This window comes from Ursus americanus, chromosome 9 (assembly GCF_024610735.1).
Source record: "Ursus americanus isolate L20-20 chromosome 9, mUrsAme1.1.p, whole genome shotgun sequence".
NCBI classification, from domain to species: domain Eukaryota; kingdom Metazoa; phylum Chordata; class Mammalia; order Carnivora; family Ursidae; genus Ursus; species Ursus americanus.
Genome location: NC_142135.1, coordinates 73,522,167 through 73,538,598, shown reverse-complemented (window position 1 = coordinate 73,538,598; position 16,432 = coordinate 73,522,167). Strand labels below are relative to the sequence as shown.

At 39.4% G+C, this 16,432-nt stretch overlaps 1 protein-coding gene across 1 annotated transcript in view; it reads right to left on the bottom strand.

Moving 5' to 3' along the window:
* LYPLA1 (lysophospholipase 1) overlaps positions 1 to 12,275 on the bottom strand; it is a 35,030-nt gene extending 22,755 nt beyond the window's left edge. The window contains exons 1-2 of the mRNA XM_045789087.2: positions 12,029 to 12,275; positions 11,100 to 11,131 (exon numbers count right to left, since the gene is read on the bottom strand). Coding sequence (XP_045645043.1) covers positions 11,100 to 11,131; positions 12,029 to 12,097 — 101 coding nt within the window. The 5' untranslated portion in view covers positions 12,098 to 12,275. The remainder of the gene's footprint in view (positions 1 to 11,099; positions 11,132 to 12,028) is intronic.
* Positions 12,276 to 16,432: the final 4,157 nt, after the last annotated feature.

Sequence of the window (16,432 nt, the reverse complement as noted above, 5' to 3'; positions counted from 1 at the left end):
TAGGCTACACTCCCAGCCCAGAGCCAATGAAGAGCTCAATCCCACGACCCTGAGACCATGAGCTGAGCAGAAATCTAGTAGGCTGACTGACTGAGCCACCTAGAATCCCCTACATGTTACTTCTATTAAAGGATAAAGTAAAAGTAATTTAAAGGGTGCCTGGCTGGCTCAGTCCATAGAGGATGGGACCTCTACCGGTCATGAGTTCAAGCCCCGTGCTGGGTATGGAGGCTACTTAAATTTTAAAAATAATTAAAACTTTAAAAAACCTTAAAATTTAAAAAGAAATTAAAATTAAATAAATAATGTGGTGCCTGGCTGGCTCAGTCAGTTAAGCATCAGACTCTTGGTTTTGGCTCAGGTCATGCTCTCATGGGCTGTGATATCAAGCCCTGTGACAGGCTCTGTGCTCAGCAGAGAGTCTGCTTGAAGATTCTCTCCCTCTGCCCCTTTCTGGACTCGCACACATGCACACACACTCTCTCTCTAAAATAAACAAATCTTTTTTAGAAATTAAATAAATAAACAAATGTTAAATGCTTTTCTATTAACTATCTCTCTATTTTAACCCACCTTCCCCCAAAGTGTTAAAGACATACAGGAAAACTAATAACAAAGAAGTAATTTTAACACTTATGTAACACTAACTATGAGTCAGGCACTATCCTAGAGTTGTATATGTGCTTTGCATGTATACATGTGCTTATATGTGAGTTCATGTGTGTGTCTTATGTGTGTATACAGATACATGAGATATACATATAAGACTTCATTATGATTATGAAAACTACAAAAATTAAGAAATTAAAGAAAGATCTATATAAATGGACATCCCATGTTCACAGACCAAAAGACTTAATATTCTCCTTTTTAAACATTTACTTATTTTAGAGAAAAAGAGTCTATGTAAGTGGTAGGAGGGGCAGAGGGAGAGACTCTTCAAGCAGATTCCATGCTGAGTATGTAGCCTGACAAGGGGTTCATTTCATGACTCTGAGATCATGACCTGAGGGGAAATCAAAAGTTGGATGCTCAACCGACTGAGCCACCCAGGCGCCCAAGACTTAATATTCTTAAGGTGGCAGTACTCCCAAACTGGTATACACAGTCAATGCAATGTCTATCAGAATCACAGCTGGCTTTGCAGAAATTGACAAGCCAATTCTAAAATTCAGTTGGACATGTAAGAGACCCAGAAGTCAAAACAATCTTAACAAAGAGTAAGATTGGAGGACTCACACTTCCTAATTTCAAAAGTTACTACAAAGCAATGATAATAAAGACAGAGTGGTACTGAAATAAGGAAAGACCTACAAATCAACAGATTTGAAAATACAGAAATAAACCCTCCATTTATGGTTAATTTATTTCTGAAAGGGTGCCCCCCAAAAAAATCAATGGGGGAAGGAATAATCTTTTCAACAAAAGTAGCGGGAATTCAACAGGGTGAAGTTGGACTTCGTCTCACACCATACCTCACACCATACACAAAAATTAACTCAAAATGTACCAAAGACTTAAATGTAAGAGATAAAACTATAAAACTCCTAGAATATATGAAAATCTTGTGATGTTGCATCTGGCCACAGTTCAAAAGCACAAACAACAAAGAAAAAATTTAATCATCAAAATTAAAAACAATTATGCTTCAGAGGGCACTATGAAAAAAGTGAAAAGACAAACTACAGAATGGAAAATTATTTGCAAACCATATTCAATAAGGGTCTAATATCCATAACATATAAAGAACTCTTAACACCCACAAACAAAAAGACAACCTAAAAATAAATAGATAAAGGACCTGAACAGACATTTCTCCAAAGATACACAAATGGCCAACATGGACAGGAAAAGATGCTCAACATTATTAGTCATTATGTAAATGCAAATAAAACCACAAGGACAGCTATGATCAAAAAGACAATAACAAGTGTTAATGAGGATGGGGAGAAACCAGAGTTTTCATATACTGCTAGTAACATGGAGTTACCAGCAATTTTACTCAAAGGAATATGATAAACAATAAAAAGGAATGAAGTACTAATATATATTACAACGTGGATGAACTTTAAAAACATCATGTTAAGTAAAGAAAGACAATTGCAAAAGGCCATGTATTATATGATTCTATTTCTATGAAATGTCCAGGATAGGTGAATCTATAGGGATAGAAAGTAGATTAGTGGTTACCTAGGGTTGTAAGGGAAGATTTGGGGGTAATAAAGAGTACAGGGTTTCCTTTTGGAGTGATAAAAATGGTTGCACAGCTTTGTGAATATATTAAAGACTGAACTGCATAATTCAAACAGGTGAATTGTGTGGTAATCAAATTATATCCCAATCAAACTATTACCAAAAGAATTAAAAAGGAATAAATGACTTTAGTCCAGTCACATGGAAACATTAAACCCAAGCTGTTGTGTACGGAGGTAAGGCTCCACATTTTAAAAGTATAAAGAATATGAGAGGCTAATAAACTGTTTCATAATGAAAACTTTGCAAATTACTGGAAAGGATCTTAGACCAGGAAGGAAACACATAATTGGGAAAGCTAGCAAAACTTGAATGGATTCTTTGGACTGGATGATAGTGTTGGGACAATGCTGATGTCCTACTTTGGAGTGTTGTATGCTGGTAACGTACAGTATCCTCATGCATGGGAAACACTGGAGTATTTAGAGATGATGGAAGATCATGCTTCAGGTTGATCTCAAAGAATTAAAAAAAAAGACTTTGATCACTAGATAATGAGTATATACATACACATATGGAAACAGAGAAAAGAGCATGAGTGCATGCACAAATGCACAATGTGGTAAAAGATTAACAATTGGTACCAATGATATGGAATGACTTCTTAGATATAACACCAAAAGCACAAGCGACGAAAGGAAAAAAAAAGATAAACTGGAATTCATCGGTATTAAAAACTGTTGTGCTTTGGGGCGCCTGGGTGGCTCAGATGGTTAAGTATCTGCCTTTGGCTCAGGTCATGATCTCAGGGTCTTGGGATCAAGCCCACGTCAGGCTCCCTGCTCAATGAGGAGTCTGCTTCTCCTTCTCTCCCCTCCACTCATGCGCGCTCTCTCTCTCTCTCTCTCTGTGTCTCTCAAAGAAAAAATAAAATCTTAAAAAAATAAATAAAAAAAATTAAAATGGGCAAAGGTATTGAATAGATATTTCTCTAAATAAATCAAATAAGCACATGAAAAGATGATCAACGTCATTAGGAAATGCAATTAAAAACCAAAATGAGATTAACACCTCACACCCAATAGGATGGCTATAATCAAAAAGAAAGATAATAACAAATACTGGTGAGAATGTGGAGAAATCAGAACCCTCATACACTGTTGGTAGAAATGTAAAATGGTAAGGCCACAGGGGACAACAGTCTGGGAGTTCCTCAAAGGGTTGAACAGTTACCACTGATTCAGCCATTATTAAGCAAACTGAAAGCCTATGTTTATGTAAAATCAAAACATCATTGCAAGTTGATGTTCAGAGTAGCACTACTCCTAATAGCCAAAAAGTGGAAACAATTCAAATGTTCATCAACTGATGAATTAAAGAAACATGGTATACCCATAAGATCAATACATGGATATCCTTCTTCCACAGAATATTATTTGGCAATAAAAGGAATAAAGTACTGGTACACATTACAACATGAATGAACCTGAAAAACATGCTTTGTGAAAGAATTTAGACACAAAAGGTCATATATCGTCTGATTCCATTTATATGAAATATCCAGAACAGGCAAATCCACAGAAACTGAAAGATTAGTGGTTGCCAGTGAAAGGAATGAGGAGTATCTGCTAACGGGTATGCCATTTCCTTTCGGGATGTTGAAAATATTCTGGAATTAACATAGTAGTGATGGTTCCACAACTTTGTAAATATACTAAAAACTATGGAATTGTATACTTTAAAAGGGAGACTTCTGGGGCGCCTGGGTGGCTCAGTCGTTAGGCGTCTGCCTTTGGGTCAGGTCATGATCCCGGCGTTCTGGGATCCAGCCCCGCATCAGGCTCCCTGCTCAGCAGGAAGCCTGCTTCTCCCTCTCCCACTCCCCCTGCTTGTGTTCCCTCTCACTGCCTCTCTAATAAATAAATAAACTCTTTAACAAAAAAAAAAAAGGGGGTGACTTTTATGGATGTGAATTATATATCAATAAATAACAATAACTAAGTAAGTTTTTCAAAAGCGGCAGGCCAGATTTGAACTGTGGCCTACTGTTTGCCAGCTACTCTTCTACACAAGAAATACTAAGAACTCTTTTTTTTTTTTTTTAAAGATTTTATTTATTTATTTGACAGAGACAGCCAGCGAGAGAGGGAACACAGCAGGGGGAGTGGGAGAGGAAGAAGCAGGCTCATAGCGGAGGAGCCTGATGTGGGGCTCGATCCCAGAACACCGGGATCACGCCCTGAGCCGAAGGCAGACGCTTTAACGACTGCGCTACCCAGGCGCCCCTAAATACTAAGAACTCTTATATGAGAAAAAGGAATAGGAATCTTGAATTCTAGTCCCAACTATGCCTTTACCTAGAAGTATGGCCTCAGACAGTTCAGTGTAGTGGTTTTAAAAGTGTCATCCCCGGACCAGTGGTATTATCTAGGAACTTCTTAGAAAAGCAAATTCCTGGGCCCCATCTCGGACCCACTGAATCAGAAACTCTGGTGGTGGGGACCAACAATCAAGCCTTTCAGGTGACTTTTATACGTGCTACAGTATGAGAATCAATGTCCTTTCAGTCCTCAGTTTTCCCATCCATAATCTGTGCTGGTTGTACTAGACGATTTCAAAGATCCCCACAGATTATAAAAATCTTTGACTGTAACTGAATTATACAAAAGTATGGCCAACTTGTCCTTTTGATAATTGTCAAAGTCAGTGGAAACCTCAAGATTTAAGAAGTCTACACAAAGCTTCAGTTAAATGGACTCTAACGTTCAGAAACCTAGATCAATGAGAATATATGTCACTTAATTATTAGAAACAGAAAAAGAAAACAAAACACACACACACACACAAAGGTTTTATGGGTTCAAAAAGTTAATTTCAAGGCATATCCCAAGAAATACTACAAATCCACTCTATTTTACTTTTCAATTGTGCTTTTAGAAAAGACTACAAAGTAACTAAAGTATTTTCATTATGTTCACTACTCCAAAGTAATATGGTGTAGAACTAAAAACTCAAAAGATTCCACAAGAAACACAACTCATCACCATCCACGTTCCAGTAGCACTGTAATGGAATCTCCCCTACCCGTCCTAATGAGCATTACCAGCTACCTGGTAAAATAACCCAAGATGGGTCAGATTCTTTTTTTTTTTTTTTAAGATTTTATTTATTTGTGAAAGAGATTGAGAGAACGAGTGGGAGGAGGGGCAGAGGGAGAGGCAGGCTCCCTGCTAAGCAAGGAACCTGATGGAAGACTCGACCCCAGGACCCTGGAAATCATGACCTGAGCTGAAGGCAGATGCTTAACGGACTGAGCGACGCAGGCACCCAAGACTGGTCAGATTCTTTAATGAACAGATAAAGTCAGAGCTGGGGTGGTCCATTTTTGGGTGATAAGGAAAGTGTGTCAGCAGACAAAACTGTGCAAATATACAGAAAGAAGCAAAAGTGAGAGACCACAAGGGCACAAAAGACAGAGAGAATAGCTTTGGTGTAGCTGACTGGGTAGTCCCCACAAAATTCATGTCCACCTGGAACCTCAGAATGTGACCTTATTTGGAAAGAGGCTCTTTGCAAATATAACCTGTTATAGCTGTTCTACATACTCAGTACTGTCCAAGTCCTGGGGATGCAGTATTAAGTTAAATAGAAAATACCTGTGTTCTCAGGTGAATTTTATAGCATGTGAGTTATATATCAAGGAAATTAAAAAAAAAAATCTTTGCCTTCATGGAGTTTATATACAAGAGAGCTATGCTTGTATCCTTCCATAAATACCCCTTTTTGCTTAAACTAGTTGAACAGTTTCCTAGTCCTTATAACTAAATGATCCCCAGATCACATTCTATGATTCTCTTAGTTTTTGATTATAGAAGGACTTGCAAATGAATGGTCATAAAATATACCCATGTTGCCAATTCAATATTATTTTCAATTATCTCCTTATTTGATCTCTCAGTAAGGCTTAATCTACTTAACCAGTTTCTGTCTTTGAAACTTTTGGGTTTTCTTATTTTTGTCTTTTTTTTTTCTTTTGAAACTTTCTTTTCTAATCTTTACAATCTCCACAACCTAGAAAAATCTCACATAGATTGGTAACACAGATCAGTAATTCCTGGAATATATGAAGGGAAGGGTAAGTTTACATGAAGAGGGCCAAGCTTTTCATCTGGCCTTTTCTCCTTCCTGCTCCCCTTAACTGGAACTGAGCTTACAGGTGTCACATTCAGCTGGGAGGGGGGTGGGGTGGGGGAGTTGTTCCCATTTTGAAGCAAAGCTGTGGGCTGGGGTACCTAGAGAGGTGGAGGGCAATGCCAAAGTGGACTACTGGCCAGAATTGCCACAACAGAAGCCAGGTTTCTCAGAGAATTAAAAATACGGAAAGGGGAAGGCTAGAACAAACCCAGTGGTGCTAGCTGGAACAGGAGGAATCAGTATACACTGCCAAATTTTAATATATGTAAATACCAAAATTGATATAGATGTGTGTCTACACATGTATGTTATGTAGCTACACTCCTAGCTCTGTCCACTGAAAGGATCTAGAAGTAATGATTCTAGCAGTAAGCACATAAAGCACTCAGATCTTGGTTCCTAAATATTCTCTACTAAAAGGAACCTGGACTCTTGAAAAAAAAATGGCTGAATCCCAGGACTGAAGCAGGAAAAATATAAGTTGATCCTGGAAAAGATCTTGCTGGACCAGAAAGCAAGAAAGTGCTCAAGGAATGATGGGGCATGTCCCAAAGACGTAAGAGCAGCTTGAAGGGGCTTCTGACAGTCAAGCACAGGATGATGTGACTATCAAAAATATGACAGATTTAACAATTTATAACCCTCAGAGTACAAGCACAATCCAAGAGTCTGTCCTGACACTTTAAAATGAATAAATGAATGCATACATAATAAATAAGGAAGAAGGGAGAGCTGCCAATGGGTAAATCTAGAATGAAGGATTTTTTCTAAAAGATCATTATCTGGAACTATCACAATAGATACAGACAAAAATCATTAATAGACGCTAAATCCATAGGTGAAAATTTGGTGAAAAACATATTTTCATAATATCAAAGCATCTCCCCACAAAATATTTTTAAGTAAATACACTTATTAATTTTACTGTGGAGAAACAGGGTGAACACCATCTTAACCAGGTGAAAAAAACGTAACATCACTGGTAAAGGAACAAAAATCAACATAGTATGCACCTGATAACAATCCTCTGAGATGAAGAAAGCAGTATCTCTGTGATATTACTGTCAAAAAGGCTTAAGTCAGAAGGATACATCACATAAACCCAAACTGAGGGAAAATCTACAAATTGGAATGTATTCTCAAAAAGTCTCAAGATCATGAAAGACAAGGAAAGACTGCTCTAGACTGAAGGAGACTAAGGACACATGATAACTAAATGCAACGGTGTGATCCTGGATTGGATGCTGGGCCCATAAAGGACACAACTGGGTCAAACCAAGGAAATGTGATACAACCACAAAATACACTAAAATTTTATGGAGTAATGAGGCAATACTTCTACGATACGCCCAAATATTTCAGACATGTTAACAACTGGGTAATCTGAAAGGGTATGAGGAGATCGAAATACAATTTCTGCAATACTTATGTAAATTTGAAGTTAATTTTTTTTTAAAGTTAAAAATTTTAAAACACAGTAACAATGATGGAATATAATTCACTACATAAATCTATAGTCTGTATTAAATGGGGCGGAGCAACCTAATAAAGAGTGACAGACTTAGAAAATCACATCATATTAACAATTGAGTCAAGCAAGAATCATCAATGGATGCTGAAAATATCGGGTGAAAGTTTAACATACAATCTGCAAAGTCTCAAAGTATCTCCCTACAACTTGCTTTTAACTACAAAGGGAGAATAACTGCAGTAGGGAAACCTGTAAATTACCACCTTAATCAAGTGATCCAAACCTGTAAATTACCACCTTAATCAAGTGATCCAAGTTAGCATCAATAATGGGACAAAGGCTATCATCTGTCTCCTGACATGATGCACTGAACAGGACATACCGCCTATATGGTATTTGTACCAAAAATGCATAAACTAATCTAATGAACCTAATCATGAGGAAATGGCAAACAAACCTAAACTTAGGGACTAGCCTGATCTCTGCAAAATGTCAATGTCATGAAAGACAAAGAGCTGAGGAATTATTCCCGATTAAGAGACTAAAGAGATATAACAGCTAAATGCAACGTGTGACTGGGAAATGGACTGCAAGGAGAAGGGATTACTAGAGGACATTACCGGGACAATGTGCAAAGTTTGAATATGTAGTATATTAGATGATAATATCAATAAAGGCCAAAATTCCTGAATGTGGTTAACTGTTCTGTGCTTACATAAGAGACTCCCCTTGTTCTTAGGAAATACATGCTGAAATATGGAAATAAAGAATCAAGGTAACTGCAACCTACTCTCACGGGGTTCAGCAAACATAGCAACACATTCAATAAATAAAGAGATTAGTGGATCTGGGTAAAAGGTATTGAGGAATCTCTATTCTTGCAACTCTTCCATAAACTTGAAAGTATTTCAAAATAAAACATTTTTAAAAATGCAATAAAAAACAAGTATCTCTGGGTTTTAGGATTTCAATTCATTCTCATTCTCATATTTACAGTTTGAATTTTTTTACAACACAGATATAACATTTTCATAATCATAGAAAAAGCCAGTTTTACTTTAGAAGGAAAACTGTGATCTTACGCCACATAGAATAGTCTAAAATATATTTACTTGAATACTAGTTTCATAGTTTATTATACATGTTACTGGGAACACTTTGGTTGTCATGCTGCTTTACAACAAAACTTTTCAGAGCTTTAAACATCCTACTGCATATGCTGTAAGTTTTTTCAAGAGGAGAATACGTCATATATTTCCTAGACACTAAGACATCATATGAGGGGAACCACTGAAAAAATAGGTTTTTAAGGAAAAAAAAAATCACAATAAACATACATGTAGTAAAATGAGTACCAATCTCAGAAACATTAAAAATATTAGGAAAATTACATATTAGAATTGACAAAATATAGAATTATACAGGTCTCTCAATCTTTTTTGGCCACCACTTTTTTCATGAGGAATCTAAAAGACACAGACCTTGAGACCTAAATTACCAGACAGTACACCTTGGCTGGCTCTACAAAAAAGAACCTTAACCAAAAAAAGGGGAAAGCTGCCCATTTTAATAGCAACAAACTGAATCACTTAATCCCCATCATCCTCCAAGTTAACCTGACAAATATAAACATTAAATTGCCACTTGTTGGATTGATTGGTTCTGAATTTCATCATGTATTCATGGAACCAATTTAGAGTCAGCTTTTCTTTTCTTTTTTTTTCTTTTTCTTTTCCTTTTTTTTTTTTTAAAGAGGGGGAGAGATATAAAGAGAAAGACGGGTGGGGAGCAGAGGGAGAGGGAGAGAGAGAATCTTAAGCAGACTCCATGCCCAATGTGGAGCCCAACACAGGGCTCCATCTCACCAGCTGAGATCATGACCTGAGCTGAAAGCAAGATTCAGACACTTAACCAACTGAGCCACCCAGGAACCCCGAATCAGCTATTCTTTAGTACTATCTCACAAAGTATTTTTAGAATTGGAGACCTTTAATTTTTTATATAAACTTAAATTCTTAGTCAAGATGCTATGGATGCTCTTGGTATTTTTAATCTCACATTGTTCATTTCCTTCATCATGTTCACTTTTAATTTCAGTCAATGGAATCTGGCTAAATTGGGGTCCACAAAGAACCTTCCTACACTGAAGCTTGCTTCTCTTGGACTGATTATTCAGGCCTGGATCTCCTTGATCGGAAACTTACAGGGTAGCAAGTTCCTCCCTAACTCTCAGCATCAAGAATAGTTTGGTTGTAAAAGAGAGCTTTCTAAGCCTCTCTTTAGGTAAATAAGCAGTAAAATAGGTCTGTCATTTTCACAGGACTACCTGCTTGCCAGAAAGAGTCCTGCAACCTGTTCCCTAACTCCATACAAGGTATGTGTCATCTACTTCTACTTAGTAGACATTAAAGAACATTAGGAATCACTTTTAACAATCTAGCCCAACACCTCCTTGTAAAAATTTTATAGTTTGTTGGCCACTTTATCAAAATTTATTTATCTGCAGTCTTCCTCCAGTTCTGTAATTTTGTAACAACACTTTTGCCCAAGTTTCAAATAGATAATCACTGCTTATTACTGCTACATACCCAATGTGGGGCTTGAACTCACAACCCTGAGATCAAGAGCTGCACGCTCTAGCGACTGAGCCAGCTGCGTCCCCTGATAATCATGGCTTTAAATTAAAAACAAAATGACTCGATAGAGAAAAAGCCTAAAGGAAAGATAAATCATATATCTAAAGTTAGCACAACAAAATTTGTTTGATCAGACTCCAAATAAATCTCTGAGTGGCCTCCCCTGACTTCAACTGATTTTTTCTTTTAAGGGAACATCTAAACACTCAATCAAAACGCTTTATACGTCACATTGCTATTACTTCCTATCAAAATCAACTACTTCTCAACCTGCCCTGAAATTTTAACTCCTGTATAGAGAGCTCTCAATTGCACACTGTCTCTACAAACATTCCACCCATCTCTGGCATCTAATACCCACAGCAACTCAAGGAGGAGTTTGCAATTTTAATATGTTCCAGAAACGTGAGTTAAAAAATGAGAAATTTAAGATGATGAGAGAAAAATTCTGGAAGTTTTCAAAAATGAAAAGGTTGTATTTTATTCCTGGACTATAAGTAGGACTACCAATATTCTTTAATCATTCCTAGGGTTCTTAAATAAACCTTTCATGGTATAGAGTTGCGTAACCCCATTTCATTACTGTCACTAATAAGCGTACCTACCCTGTATCTCCCAATCCATGAAGGAAAATCACCTAAAAAAGAATAGGAAAAATTAATAAGCAATGCCTAAATAAACTCACACAATTGTTACACACTGAAGCTGTGGTTAAGGTGGATTCCAGAATTACAGAACACTGCCCTCAGCAAGTTAATTAATCTCTATAGACCTCTTAAATGACAAAAATCCTTAACTTCTCTCCTTGAGTTCCTAAGATAATTAATGCGACGTTTTAGCACCTAGAGGTCCCAGTTAGACATTCTTAAGTGCAAATGATCAACCACATTCTAGGAAAAAGAGTTTGTCTCTTCCGAATCTAACCACGAAAGTCTCGACAAATGCTGTAGAATTTTTCCATTGCAAAAAGGAACGAGTGTAGGGGGGTTAAAAATAAGTTTGAGATCCTCATACACAAGTTTCTTTAAAAAACAGCACCTCTGATTTTGAGACACTATATCTTCCAACTTCTTTAATTTAGAACAAGAGTGCAAGGTAAGAAAATCATTCTCTCATCCACAAATGAGACAGAAACATGCTATAAAGACACCTCGTGTTAGGGCGCCTCTCCACTAATGCCAGCGCCTCCAAGCTGGGACCGGGGGTGGGGGTGGGGGTGGGAGAGGTCCGGGGGTCCCGCGGGCCGCACTAGCTCCGCAATGCGGAAGACCTGGACTCGGGGGCTGCTTGTCGGGGGGGGGGGGGAGTGGGACGTGAATCCTCCACCCCGGCCGCAAGCACAGCGCTCTCTCTAGGCAACACGGGCCCGGGCCGAGCCGACCATCCCCGCCGCACCCCACTCCCTCCACACCCGGCAGGGCAGAGGGCCCCCACACACAGGTCGCCTACCGGCCTGCGACGACAACCCCATGCCAGAGGCGGCAGTCCGCAGCGGGCCGAGCGGGCCCCTCCGAACCCTGGCCGCCTCACTCACCGCAGCGGTGGCTTTCCGGACGGCGGGCACGGTGGCGGGAAGCGGGGCAGACATGTTATTGCCGCACATACACCAGCTCCACTGACTGCGCGTTTCGGAAGGAAAACCGACAGCCGGCGCCCGGCCACGGCCCAAGGGCGTGCGAGCGCCGAGTACCGGCCCGCCCCTCCGGGCGCGCGCTCAGGCGCGTGCGCGCCAATGAGGCGCCGCGCCGCCCTGCGCCCGCGGTCCGAGGGTCCTGTCTCTATCCCTCGGCGTGTCACAATGCCTGGCTTCTCCTTCCGCCCAATTGGCTGCCAACGAGAGGCGACCGGAGCTGACCTTCTGGTGCCCCACGGCCCGGGCGTAGCCACCCCAGGGAAGGTTCTCAGGCCTAGGCCGGCAGCGTGGTCCCTGGAGCCTGGCTTTATCTTCCGCTCTTGGGGCCCCGTAGTGAAAAGAATTATCTCCAAAGCCAGTCGTATCCAGCCCCAGATACTCCTTTGTTTCCTAAAGCCGGGGTATACTCGTTTGTAAGGGTCAGGAAGAAAGGCCGGTCGAGCTTTTGCCTTATTTCTATTCGGGGCTATACCAGTGTGTAGTTTGGCGGTAGATTTCCCTCCTCCTTTAAACCTCAGCAGGAAAGGAAAACAGTTGCATCAAGGATCCACAAATTATGACTGAGAGATACTGACACTGTACTGATTTAAGCACGAGACTGGACGGCCCCTTTTCTGCACTGGGTGTGAGGGGGGTGGGGGCGCTCAAAGCACATCAAACATTTGGTAGGATCTGGGAGGGGTTAAGAGACTGAAACACTTAAAGGCAGAATGCCCTGACCTTCGGAAGTTCACAATTCAGTGGAGAAACTTAAAGGATGTGTACAATCGTTAGGGAGAAGTCTAAGATAGGGAAGGAAGTTCGTGAACAAAAGGCTTTAAAAAACCCACTCCACTTTAATTCACATGATAAACAGAATGCTGAAGGATTGGGAAATCTTATTCTTACTGTTTTTTATGACTCTTATCGTGGTTTTGAGTGCTGAGAATTCAGAAATGTTAAATTGATGCTCGTTTATTGAAAATGATAATGTGACTTTTCACGTTGGAGTACATGTGTTTATGTTAGGCTTTTAAGTATTTGGTTGTGATATAAATAGAGAAAAACTATCTGTGGCTCTTACTGTGAACATGTTTCCTAGTATGTGAATTTTTCTATGATGTAATATGTAGAGTTCCAGGGGCCACCTATTGATTCTAACAATTAACTTCCAATAGTGGGGAGTAGGATCGCTCAGTTTGATGTATTTCAGTCACCTGCCCCTCTTTCCCTATCCTGCAAGGTTCTCCCAAGTCCTACATTGTCTTAGGAACTTCATGTTCTAGTTCATTGATCTCTCTTCTTCAGGTAAGGGAATGAAATAAATATAATTGAAAAAAGACAAAATTATCATTATTTTCAGATGACTGTGATGTAGAAAATGGTTGGGGTTTGTAGGCAATGGGCAAGACAGAATCTTGAGACAGATTTGGTGCAAAAAGGTAGTTTTATTAAAGCACCGGGACAGAACTGTAGGCAGAAAGAGCTGCACTGGGGTCATGAAGAGTATATACTTTAAAGTTGGAAGGGGTTTAGGAATAGCGTTAAGTCTCTAAGGAATTTTGGAAGCAAGGGTTCCAGGACCTTGAGAAGGCTAGCTATTGTTAGGAAAAGGTCATTTATTATTGTCTATTAAAACCCTAGTCATGAGACCCTTCAGATGTGTATCAGTGGGTCATATGCTTAGGAAGTGATTGCTAACACGTATCTAGGGGTGTAGAGATAAAGGAAGTTTCCAAAAGAATTTTTATATGTTAAAGTAGATTTATAGGACCCTGGGGGTTGGGTAATGCTAAGCTAAAATTGGCTTTTGCCCTTAGCAAAAAAATTTTAACATGGAGGCAGCTGAGCTCCTAGAGAAAAGTCACTCTACCCATTTCCAGGACTTGTCAATGGGCTATAGGCAGTAAGGAAATTTAATTTTTTCTTTGCCTTTGTTTCCCACATCAATTACACAAAAGGTAAATTTAATAAAAGCTATTTAAAAATAATAAGAAAATTAGGCAATATAGCTAATTATTAAAGCAATATATAAAAATAAATAGTTTTTCTAGCTATAAATAATAATTGGTTAGAATAAGTAATGGAAGAAAAAAATATTCACAATAGAAGTTTTAAAAAAATATATTCAGGCAAAACTTAGCAAGAATATATCAGACCTGTATCAGGAAAAGCATGAAGCCACCTGCATACAGAAAAGTCAAATAAGTGGATAGGAAGATGCACTATTCTAAGGTTATTAATTTGCTCAGAATTACTGTCAATACAGTGTACTCCCAATTAAAATCCCAATGATTTATACTGTAATAAAAATTATTGTTTAATAACCCAATCAGATTTTCTAATTTTATAAAATTGTTCTAAAATTCATAAACATGGGAGAATGGACATGCAGGAAAATCCAGGAATATTAAAAAAGAAATACAGGAATTGGAGGTACCAACCCTACCAAATGTATGACATCGAAGGGGATCAGAGTATACCACCCCAAATTCTGCCATTTGGTTATATGGATTATTTTGTGTTAAGGCCACTGAGAATCAATAGAAGAAGAAAGAAGCCCTGAAGGAGTTTCCTTTATCTGACTAAGAACAGAAACTTTTTTTTTTAAGATATTATTTATTTATTTGAGAGAGAGAGAATGAGAGAGAGAGAGAGCATGAGAGAGGGGAGGGTCAGAGGGAAAAGCAGCCTCCTGGCTGAGCAGGGAGCCCGATGCAGGACTCGATCCTGGAATCCTGACCTGAGCTGAAGGCAGTCAGCCAACCAGCTGAGCCACCCACACACTCAGAACAGAAACTTCTAAGACATAATGACAGCTGAGGCACCTGGGTGGCTCAGTTAATTAAGTGTTTGACTCTTGGTTTCAGCTCAGGTCAGATCTCAGGATTGTGAGATCCAGCCCTGTGTTGGGCTCCCTGCTCAGCACACAGTCTGCTGCTTGAAATTCCCTCTCTCCCTCAGTCCCTCCCCCAGCTCACACTAACATGTGTATGCTCTCTCACTCTAAATAAATAAAATCTTTGCCCCCCCCCCAAAATGAGGACTGCCATAAATCTCTTCTGGGGGAGTTTTATATCCACAAAGAAGACAGAAATTTGAACCAAAGTAGACTTTTACAAACAAACTTTGCAAAATAACATTTACCTTAGTTAGTTTCCCCCACAAGTTTACCTTCCCCCAATTTACTACACCTAGAAGCTCAAAACCCTTTGTCTTGTTATTTCTCCACAAATTTATTTCCCTTTCTTTCTTTTTTTTTAAGATTTTAATTATTTATTCGACAGAGATAGAGACAGACAGTGAGAGAGGGAACGCAAGCAGAGGGAGTGGGAGAGGAAGAAGCAGGCTCATAGTGGAGGAGCCTGATGTGGGGCTCAATCCCATAATGCCGGGATCACACCCTGAGCCGAAGGTAGACGCTTAACCGCTGTGCCACCCAGGTGCCCCTTTATTTCCCTTTCTTAAAATGGTACATAAACCTCCATGTCTGACCACCTCTTCAGAGTTTTTTCTTTTCCTTAAGTGATCTCTAAGACCAATGTGGGGCTTGATCTCAATCACCCCAAGATCAAGAGTTGCATGCTCCATTGACTGAGCCAGCCAGGTGCCCCAACTCTTTATAGAGTTTTCTCATCATTTCTGTGAGCACTACCCCCCCCCCCGCATATACATATGAAATAAGCCTTCTTCTCCTGTCAATCCATCTTTTGTCAATTCAACTTAGAAGGCTTCAGTTACTCAATCTAGGAGAGTAGAGGAAAAGTTTTTTCCCCTCCCCATCAACATCATCTAGAAGTTACAGTAGTAAGTTACCAATATTAGAAAGTATGAGTGGGTTGGATCATTCACTGAATTCCCTTACTTGCTCAGATCTTTCTTTCTTTCTTTCTTTCTTTCTTTCTTTCTTTCTTTCTTTCTTTCTTTCTCTCTTAAGATTTTATTTATTTATTTGACAGAAAAAGAGAACACAAGCAGGGGGAGGGGGAGAGGGAAAAGCAAGTTCCCTGAGTAGGGAGCCCAATGTGGGGCTCGATCCAAGGACCCTGAGATCATGACCTGAGCCAAAGGCAGATGCTTAGCTGCTTAACCGACTGAGCCATCTAGGTGCCCGGCTCAGATTTATCTCTAGAACAGAATTAAAACTCCAAGAACAAACCAAACACACAGGGGAAATAGGTATTTGGTAAGGGTGACATTTCAAATCCGTAGAAAAATGACAGTTTTTCTGCAAATGATATCAGAATAACTGACTATATTTGAGAAAAAAATCAGATGGCTCCTCCATTACTCCTCTTATTCCTCCCACCAAATTGTAGGCAATAT